Source organism: Bos indicus, chromosome 1 (assembly GCF_029378745.1).
Source record: "Bos indicus isolate NIAB-ARS_2022 breed Sahiwal x Tharparkar chromosome 1, NIAB-ARS_B.indTharparkar_mat_pri_1.0, whole genome shotgun sequence".
Lineage (NCBI taxonomy): Eukaryota > Metazoa > Chordata > Mammalia > Artiodactyla > Bovidae > Bos > Bos indicus.
The window spans coordinates 65052075-65063901 of record NC_091760.1 but is presented as its reverse complement, the minus strand read 5'-3'; the positions used below and the strand labels follow the sequence as shown (position 1 = coordinate 65063901).

The 11827-nt window shown below is 40.0% G+C and overlaps 1 protein-coding gene across 2 annotated transcripts; it reads left to right on the top strand.

The window, feature by feature from the left end:
* The first annotated feature begins 510 nt into the window (after positions 1–510).
* Positions 511–8365, top strand: COX17 (cytochrome c oxidase copper chaperone COX17). Of its 2 annotated transcripts, none has more exons than XM_070788535.1 (3): positions 511–713; positions 2514–2611; positions 8235–8365. In XM_070788535.1, the coding sequence occupies exons 1-2, from the start codon at positions 532–534 to the stop codon at positions 2596–2598; spliced, it is 267 nt and encodes an 88-aa protein (XP_070644636.1). In that variant the 5' UTR covers positions 511–531; the 3' UTR covers positions 2599–2611; positions 8235–8365. The 2 variants fall into 2 exon arrangements, with proteins under 2 accessions (XP_070644636.1, XP_070644635.1); XM_070788534.1 differs by having other exon boundaries at positions 513–713; positions 2514–2602.
* Positions 8366–11827: the final 3462 nt, after the last annotated feature.

Sequence of the window (11827 nt, the reverse complement as noted above, 5' to 3'; positions counted from 1 at the left end):
GACAGATTCAAGGGATTAGATCTGATAGACACAGTGTGTGAAGAACTATGGATGGAGGTTGGTAACACACTACAGGAGGGCAGTGACCAAAATCGTCTCCGAGAAAAACAAACGGCAAGAAGGCAACAACGTGGTTGTCAGAAGAAGCCTTCCAAATAGCTGAGAAAAGAAGAGAAGCGAGAAGCAACGGAGAAAAGGAAAGTATACCCAACGGAATGCAGAGTTCCAGAGAATAGGAAGGCGAGATAAGGAAGCCTTCTTAAGTGAACAACGCAAAGAAACAGAGGAAAATAATAGACTGGGAAAGACTAGAAGATCTCCTCCTTTGTGGGTCCTCCAGGTCGCTGCACTCTCGTCTCACTTCTCTGCTCTTGGACCAAAGAGACGTCCTCACATTAATACCTTCATTTTGACTCTTCTGCACAGCGCCTTTAAAACAAAACAAAAAAATCTCTCCTTTCCCCTTTCTTCCCCCAATTGTGGAAGAGAGGCAGGACTTCCGGTTCTCTTCAGAGCGACTGCCGGAAGTGAATGCGCGCAAATCGGCTTCGCCAAGTCTGGAGAGTTCAGGCTGTCTGTGCTAGTTGCTGTTTTGGGGCACGAAAAATGCCAGGTCTGGCGGCCGCAGGCCCTGCCCCATCTGAGTCGCAGGAGAAGAAGCCGCTGAAGCCCTGCTGCGCCTGCCCGGAGACCAAGAAGGCGCGCGATGCGTGGTTAGTGCGCAGTCGGGGATGGGGCGGCCGGAGGCTCCGCGTCTAGCGTTCAGGCATTTCTGCCCTGCCTGGGGCTGGTGTTGGTCCTCGCTTAGGCGTGTGGTGCTCTTGAAGATTATAAAGTCCAATAGGCTTCGCTGTTGGCTGTCTGTAGACTGAGCCCTTACCCTTTAGCTCACCCTTGGGAAACAGATGAAGGGATTGGAAAGAGGTCAGATTGACTCGAGTTTGCTTCGTCCACTCATTCCTTCCTACAAAGGGTTTCTGAACGTGGAAATGTTACGGGTCAAGCACTGCCTTAGGTTCAAAAACGTAGAAATGGGTAAAGATGCTGCTTGATTTAAAGGAACTTAAAGTTAATGGAGCATTAAAGTTAATGATTGCTGTGTGAGGTTTGGCAGTATCAAAGAGTACAATTTCTGGTGATTTCTCCCAAAATTTAGACATAGTAAGACACAGGGTACATTTCTTAACACTACAGAAAACCCCCTTATCCCCACCTCTTTTAGCTAGATGATTTAAAAATCAACCAGGCTATGACATAAATGACATTACAGTATTCAGAATAGTACAACTAGATTACCATCAACTCGCATTCTTGTTTTTATTGTATACAGCCTCTATTGTGGAACAAATATCTGAAGCAATCTTCAGATAATGTGAGTGTTACACCTCTCCCTCTAGTCCCTTTTTGTCCTCACATAGAAAGTAAAGAGAGCAAAAGTGACACTAACACTTAAGTATTTTGCAAGTAATACTGTGAAGGGAGAATTGAAGACTACAGTGGGATACTGTGCTTCCACAGTTAAAAACAGTAGGTGCTTATTGAACCTTCAGATAGTATTACATCATGATTAAGAGCCTGGGATCCAGTTTCAGTTTGAGTCCTGGTTCACCAACCAGCTTTGTGACCTTGAGCAAATTAACATCTCTGCCTCATGTCTGTAAAACAGGCCTAAGGTTTCTGCCTTCAGGGTTACTGTGCTCTAAGTCATATTTGGTGCCTAGCACAGTATTTTCAGTATTTAATAAGTGATCAGGGTGAGCTAGCTATTATTTTCATAAGGATCTTGCTATCCCATGCAGACAGCCGTTAAAGCTAGTGAAAGATAGGTTGTATTTAGAAGGAAGGAGAACCTACCTTTTTTAAAGATAACTTCTGCATCAGTTACCTTTGACCCCTATGGCGGCTCCCCAGATATCTAGAGTCAGAAGTCAGTTTTTTCATATAATTGATTTTTTTCGTGGTCCCAGTCTTTACTTTGTAATTTTACAAGTGAAAAGTTCTTTGATCATTATGAGTGGGGCTCCTCAGGCCACCCTTGGCAGCCAGATGTTTTTTGCTGTTTGTGTTGGGTGTCTTGTGGTTAGAAGTAAATTTATTTAGAGGTATTTGAATGTAGAGCGGAATAAAAAATGTAATTCCTCTGTGATAGGCAAAAAATTAAGCTCTTCTTTCTGTACATTTGTTAACTTTTTACTCAGTTTATTTCATTACAGAGCAGTATTATTCCTTGGATATTGTCTAGGGTCAATATTTAATATGCATAATTATTTCTTCTAATCAGATTCCTCTACCCCCCAAAACTAGTTATCTGTGGAACATTTTCATGGGCAAGGAAGTATAACAAGAGCCAGGAAAAACAAATTTGGTATAAAACCATTTGGTATAATACCATTTTTAAAACTCCAGCTGTATCCTGTCAGATCCGTGTTCTGCCTCACTCCTCATCACTTAGCTTACTTACCACTAAGTGTGCTTAATGCCTACTTTATTAACAAGTACATTTTGATTTATAGCATAATTGAGAAAGGAGAAGAGCAATGTGGACACCTAATTGAAGCCCACAAGGAGTGCATGAGAGCCCTGGGATTTAAGATATGAAATGGTGAGCATGGTACGTTCTTATTTGGAAGGTAATACATAGGCTGACTGCTTCCAATTTGTGTATTGCTTTACAGGTTTAGCAATCATTCGGCAGCATTCTTGGGGCTTCCCTCATAATTCAGTGGGTAAAGAATCTGCCTGCAATGCAGGAGACCCAGGTTCAATTCCTGGGTCAGGAACCTCCTCTGGAGAAGGAAATGGCAACCTACTCTGGTATTCTCACCTGGAGAATCCCATGGACAAAGGAGCCTGGTGGGCTACAGTCCATGGTCTCGAAAGAGTCAGACACAACTTAGCAACTAAACTACCACTTGTCTGAAAGGTAGCTCACCTGGTTAATCTAACATGCCTAAGGATAACTAGAAAAATAGCTTTTCAGTTTCTAGTGTACATCTAGCATCTAATGATGCTAATAAATTGAGAAATATGGGACTTCCCTGGTGGTCCAGTGGTTAAGACTTCCAGCTTCCACTGCAGGGTCCCTGGGCTCCATCTTTGGTTGGTCAGGATCCTGCATGCTGCATGTTGCCACCAGAAAAAAAAGAAATTGAGAGGTGTTTTATGGGTTTGGGAAGGGGAGAATTAAGCTCTCAAGTAAGGGCTTGACAAAAGCTTCTAGAGTTATGTTAGAGATACGAGAATCACTGCTTAGGAAGTTCAGAATATCCAGACAAAATTCGGTTGTCTTATTAAAAGGGACATATTCTCTGTTTTTTGTTTCTAATCATGTGAGTTTTTAGGAAAAGCTTTTTAAAAATAATTAATTTATATGTTATAATTGGAGGCTAATTACAATACTGTGGTGGTTTTTCCCATTCATTAACATGAATCAGCCATGGGTGTACATGTGTCCCCCTGTCCGGAACACCTCCCCGCCCCTTCCCTCCCCATCCCATCCCTCTGGGTTATCCCAGTGCACCAGCTTTGAGTGCCCTGTTTCATGCATCAAACCTGGATTGGCGATCTGTTTCACATATGGTAATATACATGTTTCAATGCTTTTCTCTCAAGTCATCCCACCCTCGCCTTCTCCCACAGAGTCCAAAAGTCTGTTCTTTATATCTGTGTCTCTTTTGCTGTCTCACAGGGCCATTGTGTCCATCTTTCTAAAGTCCATATAGATGCGTTAATATACTGTATTGGTATTTTTCTTTCTGACTTAGGAAGAGCTTTTAAGTACGGAGTAGGCCGCACATGGAAGCATTGCTTTCTGCAAAAGAGAAATGGAATTGTTGCTGTTTCTTTTGTACCATGCTTTATTCTAATAAAACTAAAACCTCGTTTCTTTGTTTTTTTGGCTGTGCTGGGTCTTTGTTGCTGCATGGGCTTTTCTCTAGTTGCAGAGAATAGGGGTCTCTAGTTGGGGTATGCCAACTTCTTATTGCGGAGGCTTCTCTTGCGGAACACAGGCTCTGGGGCGCTCAGGCTTCACGTGGTCTCGGTAGTCGTGCCTTGCAGGCTCTAGAGCACTGGTTCAGTAGGCATGGTGCATGGGCAGATTTGCCACGCGGCCTGTGGGATCTTCCCAGATCAGGGTCAAACCCAAGTCTCCTGCATTGGCAGGTGGATTCTTTACCACTGAGCCACCTGGGGAAGCCCCTCTGGACATACCAAGTGTTCAATAGAAGATTCTTGATTAAATGAATGAATAAATGAGGAAACTAGGCCCATATGTATGAAGTGACTACCTCTAGGCAGGATCAGACCTGTAACCTCTGTCTCTAGACAGATTGCCTCTGCTTGGTAAGAGGGAATAAGATCCACACCATACCACCATTTTAATAATAGCTGAGAGATAAAGCCAAAGCTACATACCACTATAAAAGTAATAGAAAGCCTGGCTTCTTTCCCTTTCACCTGTTTCCTGCCTCTTTGGAATTTTACATGTGACCAGCCTTCCTCATTGAGCTGTGAAAAAGGGGGGATAAGGAACCAGCTGATAAGAAGTATCACTATGAGGTGGAAAACAGTCTAGACTGAAAGTCCTGAGGCTTAACTTTGGTTCTCCTGTTCTTTAGCTTAGAGTGTGTTTTACTTGAACTAAATATATGTTCATTAAGATACTAATCTAATCATATCTGAGTTTTACTTTTTTGTTTATAAAAAGAGAACCATGATATATTTTGTGATTTTTATGTATGGTATTATGAACCTGTGTATACAAGATACACATAAGTGACTTTTTAGAAATCTCATGGTGAATCATTTTGTAAAATAAGTAAATATGGTTGTGGGGAGCTTAAAAAGTATAACTTTTAAAAAAAACACTATTTTTTAAAAGTATAACTTGATTACTTCAAAGACATGGAATCTCAACATTTGTACATGATTTCCTTGTCCCTTTCTTTCTAGTCAGTTGTGTAAGCTTAGGGTTAAGCCTGCCTTGATAAAAAGGGTGATTTTTTTTAAACGCTAATTTTAGGAGCATCAGAAGTTTCACTTGGACTTCATGTGGATCTCAAAGGTGATACAGTTATTGCTATAAGTAGCATATATTCACAAGGACCAAAAGATATCATGGTTTTCTTTGTTATTGGGATGGAGAATGAGAGTGATTCCTATGACTTCGTTTGTGTATAAAAGAAAATGCAAGAGCTTTGGACTTAGAAAACAGTTGAACCAGTTGTGTTATTGAGCAAGTCCTTAATTTTCTTAATTTTCTGAGCCTTAGTTTTCTTATGTGTAAAGGAGAGACAACAGTACATGACCAAACTACTTCTTAGAGTCATTGTGATAATTAAATGATATGTGTGTGAATAGGCTTTGTAAACTGTCAAAGAGAAACCAGATAGCCATATCTTGGAATTGTGGATAGCAGACATTCTATTGAGATCTGTTTAATATATGTCATGATTATGTAGTTTTGAATCCTGGTTATGAAAAGAATCTGGATTCTTTCTTAGGATTGAGAATATGTTTTTTATTTTCAGCATAATGCTACTTTTGGAAAAGGAACAGGTGTTTGGATCTACTTTGGTCCCAGGTACCCTATTTCCCTATCCCCCATGGGGAAATGGAGGGACCATGAAGTCAAAAAAAAAAAAAAGACTTGCTCGAGTTAGGAATGGATAGGTGGTGGGATTAAAACTAGAATCTTGATCTTGTTTTGTTTTGGCTGCTCTGGGCCTGCTGTGTGCAGGCTTTCTCCAGGTGCTCAGAGCAGGGGCTCCTCCTCTTCATGGTGCCCGGGCTTCTCATTGTGATGGCTTCTTTTGTGAAGCACAGCTCAGTAGTTGTGACTCTGGGGCCCTAGAGCATGGGCTCAGTAGCTGTGGAGTATGGGCTTAGTTGCCCCAAGGCACGTGCAATCTTCCTGGACCAGGGATCAGATCTGTGTCCCCTGCATTGGCAGGCAGATTCTTTACCACTAGACCACCAAGGAAGTCCAAATCTAGGTCTTTTTCACTCTCCAGGTTGAGAGCACTTTATACTTCACTCCTTGCACTTAATGAGATTTTACTGCCAACATATTCGTTTTCAGGTTTACCTAAAACTTTATTTTGAATGCTAGTTACAAAGACCTTTTGTTGAAATACAGAGGTGGATATAACTCAGCAACTGGGTCAGTAACTGGGTAAAATTCAACACTACTATCTGCTCTGTTATAAGATAAACTTAACTAAATTGGTATCTCTTACACCATTAGACCACATTTTTCTGAAGATAGCTTCAAAGGAAAAATATTTTATGATCTCAGATCTTCCCAGTAATGATCACGAAAGTTCCTTAATTCAAAAACATTAGTAGCTTTTATTTTCTAAATAAGATCTTAATTGTACCTTGAATCCAGAAAATTGAACTTAATATGAAAGTAAGTACATTCAACCAGAAGTGTACCTTATAATCATCTGAGGAGTGTTTTCCAAAATTCACAAGCTTGAGCCCTGATCTTCACCTGTTAACTGAAGCTCCTAGATAATTTTCAGGTGTTCCTCTCTAAGAACCACTGGCTTAAGCTGAAGAAGTAGTAGGGATAATACTAAATATAAATTGTCTGAAGATTTAATAGCAGCAAAAACAGACTTGAAAACTACTCCTAAGAAAAAATACGGTGTGGTTGTGGTGATTCTAGACATTTACAACTGCTTTTTTCTTTTTCTTTGGCTGTGCTAGGACTTCGTTGCTGTGTGAGGAATTTCTCTAGTTGCGGCCTGCAAGGGCTACTCGCTGGTTGGGGTACACAGGCGTCTCGTTGCGGTGGCTTCTCTTGTGGAGTACCGGCGCTAGCACACGGGTTTCAGGAGTTGCAGCATACAGGCTTTAGAGTGCCGGCTCGGTAGTTTTGGTGCACAGGCTTACTTGCTCCATGGCATGTGGAATCTTCCCACACCAGGGATCCAACCCATGTCCTCTGCATTTGGCAGGTGGATTCCTATCCGCTGGGCCACCAGGGAAGTCCATGACTGCTTCTTTTACTGAAAGAGAAACTTGAGGAACCTAAAACCTGCTTAGAAATGGCGGCTGGCATCTTTCTGCCTTTAAGACCCAGCAGGCACCTAGGGAACACAGTTTGGGGGCTAAAATCTTTGAAATAAATTAAAGGACCAGCACTGAGTGGTGGTGATACTCAGTATTTAAAGTTTAATTGACCTTAATATTTGGTTAACATATGCTTAAAATATGCTGATTTCACACACACAAAACAAACTCAGGGACAACTGATGATGTCTGAAAATATGATCCTGAGAGTCAAGAAAAAGGATCATTTTTGCTATTTGAACATTTATTTCAATAGATATCTGTCTTCTGTCAAGGACTTTACACCCAGAGGCTTTCAGTGGGTAGCCCCCTTGATGATGAGTAGCTGATAGCAAAAGAGGTAACAATACTATACAGACTGCTGTCTCCTGAAATGATGAGTGACTTCATTTTTGCATACGTTTACATGTATTCTTCCTCTGAGCCTTTTAGAAAAGAGAGAATTTATATATTTATATTGTTGATAAGCCTTATCTTTTCTAAACCAAATGCAGGAATAGCTAGGTGAGGGAAGCACTTAGATTAGACTTGACAATTCGGCCAGTCCAATTACTTACCTACCTTGTTAGCATTGCTCCTCTCTTCTGGGATAGGAGTGGGGGTGGGTACGAGCTTTTTGGAGAGACACCTGCTATGACCAGCAGCCCTATCCTCTGCTGCTCTCCCTTTTTGATCTTTCCAGATTCATTTCAAAAGTGTTACCCTTACTTTGCCCTTGGGTTTGAGTGAGTAACTTTCCACAGGAAATGCCTTGTATACAGAGCTGACTTGCCTTCCACTTCGTGGATCTTTGCCAAACATACTTGAGTCAGCAAGGAGGGGGGTGCAAGTCTCTTCTCTTGAATATCTATAAAAATAAACCTCTTTGGGGAAGATGTTTTTGAGAAAATAAATGAACGTATAGTTTTTACTTCAACAAAGACTTTAAAGATTAAACCTTGTAATGAATTAAACAGTTTCCGTGATGTTTTTAAAGTTAAGCAAAACTAAAATTGTAAAGTGTGGATCTTTTGTGACTGGTTTAGAATAACTGTGGCAGTTAGTTAATAGTCCTCGGCTGAAGCATATATTTCTAGCATCTTAATTCTTGACTCCATAGGTCTGACATGATGTTTGAAATTTTAAACTTTCTAAAATACATTTTTTATCTGCAGGTGGTCTGCTCTGGGAGTGAATAGTTCCTGAAAAATGAAGAAGATTCAGTAACTTTGGGAGTTCCTTGCTGAAAATTGATAAATAAAAAATTATTTATAATTTATTAAAAAAAAATCCCTGGTTAAAAGTCTTCAGGTGTGTTTCTTTTTATATTCCTCACATCCTCAAGTGGTATTTATTTTTCTTAAGGAATATCTATGGGTTTCTCATTTGTGGATTCAAACAAGCTTGGATCAAAAATATTGGGGGTTGGGGCGGGGGAATTCCAGAAAGTTGCAAAAAATAAAACTTGAGTTTGTCATTTTTTTCAACTATTTACATAGTATTTACAACTGTTTACATTGTATTTACAACTATTTGCACAATATTTACATTTTATTAGGTATTATAAATAATCTAGAGATGTGTATAGGAGGATGTGCTTAAGTTATATAGAAATACTACATCATTTTGTATAAGGGACTTGAGCAAACACAGGTTCTGATATCCACAGGAGGGTCCTGGAACCAATTGCCCCAGATCCTGAGGGACCGACTGTAGTATAAACAAATCTTATAACAAATTTCTTATGTTCTTGTTGTCATTCTGGGAACTTTGGATTTTTTTTTGTCAAGAGAAAGCAGATACTGATCTTACCTAACGAAATCACAAAGATTAGTTATATAGATGTATTCAATTTATAATTGATCTGGTAGTCAAACCATCTCATTCAAGGTTTTATTTTTAACTTTTTAAAAGGTAAGAATTGAACAAATCTTCAGTCTTAATATTTTAAGTCATTATTGTTCTTTAGTAATTTTCTCTTTTGTGAAAGTAACTTGTTTAGATTTTGGACCACATCAGGGTGCGTTGGCTTGAAAGATCTCAACTGTTTGGCATAATTAAGTGTACATTTTTTACATTTTAGAATAGACTAGGATCATAAGTTTAATGCCTAGGGGCCAAACAGTTATCTCTTATTAATTGTAAGTTGGCCCAGGTCAGAGGCTGGATTTTTACAAATAAGTCACTAATGAAATAGCTCAGTCCTACACTGTAGTGATACAGAATATATGTTCTATTCACTATGTTTTATAGTTCTAACATATAGAACATAGTGAATAGAACATAAAGTGTGGATCACTATAGTAGCCCTGTGGTCCTATTAGCTGCTTTTGAGCAAATGAGGCAGTTGGTCATACTCTGTCTTTGAATTTTAAATCTTAACAAAAGATATTGTGAAAACTAATGAGAATATGTAGGGTTCATGTGTCATGATTGGAAGATTGCTTCTAAAAAGGAACTGAACTAAATTGTTCCTAAGGATCCTTTCCTAGTTAAGACATGGCTCTAGGGCTTCCCTAGCAGTCCAGTGGCTAAGACCCCACACTTCCAATGCAGGGGGTGCAGGTTCAATCTCTGGTGGGGTAACCAGAATCCCATGTGCTGTACAGCTGGGGAAAGAAAAAAGCGTAGCTTTGAAGTGACAGGCTTAAGTTCAGCAGATGGCTACATGACCTCAAACAAGTCAGCCTCTTTGGGTCTGTTTTTCTCATCTGAAAGAAAAAATTGGGGATAGTAGTAATACAAGATTGAGTACTCATTAAAGTGGGGGTACATAAAGCATTTGGCACAATATCTAGCATTTAATGTTACTGACATTCTCTGTATTCATATTTTTACTTTAACATTCGCTTGGATATAGAGTTTTATTGAAGTGGACATTGTGTAGATTTCAGAGCAATCTTCTAGGGTGAAGAATAGATTCTTGGACTCCTAAGGGAGATGATGTGAATCAACTTCCCACCAATATAGATAGCTGGCAGATGGTTATCCATATTCTGCTTGAATATGTCTTGGAACTACAAAAAGAAAAAGAAAATTCCTAACCTTATCTCCCAATGTTAATTTTTGCTGTTCCAAATTTTTCTTAACGCTTTTAATATATATTTTAAAAACAAAAAATTCAGGTCATTTTTCTATGCTACTTTTCTTTTTTTGACTGTGCCAGGTCTTGTTGCAGCACACAGGATCTAGTTCACTGACAAGAGATCAAACCCTTGTCCCCCGCGTTGGAAGCATAGAGTCGTCACCACTGGACCACCAGGAATATCCTTATGCTACATATTTGTAACGCAATCATAGTATTAACTTTTCTCCATAATGTATTTTATCACCTGTGAGTATAGTTCTACAGTATGGTTTATATTAGCTATGTACAAATCTACTCCATGGCTTACCATAATTTAAACAATTCTCTATCTGTGCATTCATTAAACAAATGTTTTCAGTTCAGTTCAGTCGCTCAGTCGTGTCCGACTCTTCGCGACCCCATGAGTCGCAGCACGCCAGGCCTCCCTGTCCATCACCAACTCCCGGAGTTAACTCAGACTCACGTCCATCGAGTCAGTGATGCCATCCAGCCATCTCATCCTCTGTCGTCCCCTTCTCCTCCTGCCCTCAATCCCTCCCAGCATCAGAGTCTTTTCCAATGAGTCAACTCTTCGCGTGAGGCAGCCAAAGTACTGGAGTTTCAGCTTCAGCATCATTCCTCCAAAGAAATCCCAGGGCGGATCTCCTTCAGAATGGACTGGTTGGATCTCCTTGCAGTCCAGGGGACTCTCAAGAGTCTTCTCCAACACCACGGTTCAAAAGCATCAATTCTTCGGTGCTCAGCCTTCTTCACAGTCCAACTCTCACATCCATACACGACCACAGGAAAAACCATAGCCTTGACTAGACGGACCTTTGTTGGCAAAGTAATGTCTCTGCTTTTGTATATGCTATCTAGGTTGGTCATAACTTTCCTTCCAAGGAGTAAGCGTCTTTTAATTTCATGGCTGCAGTCACCATCTGCAGTGATTTTGGAGCCCAAAAAAGTAAAGTCTGACACTGTTTCCACTGTTTTCCCATCTATTTCCCATGAAGTGATGGGACCGGATGACATGATCTTCATTTTCTGAATGTTGAGCTTTAAGCCAACTTTTTCACTCTCCACTTTGACTTTCATCAAGAAGCTTTTGAGTTCCTCTTCACTTTCTGCCGTAAGGGTGGTGTCATCTGCATATCTGAGGTTATTGATATTTCTCCCAGCAGTCTTGATTCCAGCTTGTGTTTCTTCTAGTCCAGCGTTTCTCATGATGTACTCTGCATATAATTTAAACAAATGTTTATAGAATGCCTGTTATATGTTACATACCGTTCTAGGAACTGGGTCTCAGTATTGAACAGGATACATACCAGATATCTAAATTATTTCTGATTTTAAAAATGTTTTGTTTTGTTGGTTTTGTGGAAACATAAGGAAGAAAGAAATCAGCTGAAATGCCACCAGTCTACAATAGACCACTTCTTGGTAACCTTGCCATTTATCTCTTTTTGCATGTATGCTTTTTTTTTTTTCCATTGGCTACTCCATTATAACACTACAATGGACGTTTCCAAAGGAAAGTACAAGTATCATTTAACCAAAGATGGGCCAGAGGCTTTGGATGAGTCCTGCCTGACTGATCTCTAGAAAGGGGGTGCTCATTTGTACCTTAGTACTGAGGGTGACCTCTTAGCAAGATTAATTTTTTCAACGTTTGTCAATTTGATATGCTTACCTGATTGG

Bases quoted from the DNA above. Each gene is read 5' to 3' on its own strand.
- COX17 (XM_070788535.1), top strand. From the start codon at position 532: ATGCGCGCAAATCGGCTTCGCCAAGTCTGGAGAGTTCAGGCTGTCTGT. The intron at 714-2,513 runs GTTAGTGCGCAG...TTTGATTTATAG, and splicing joins AAGAAGGCGCGCGATGCGTG to CATAATTGAGAAAGGAGAAG.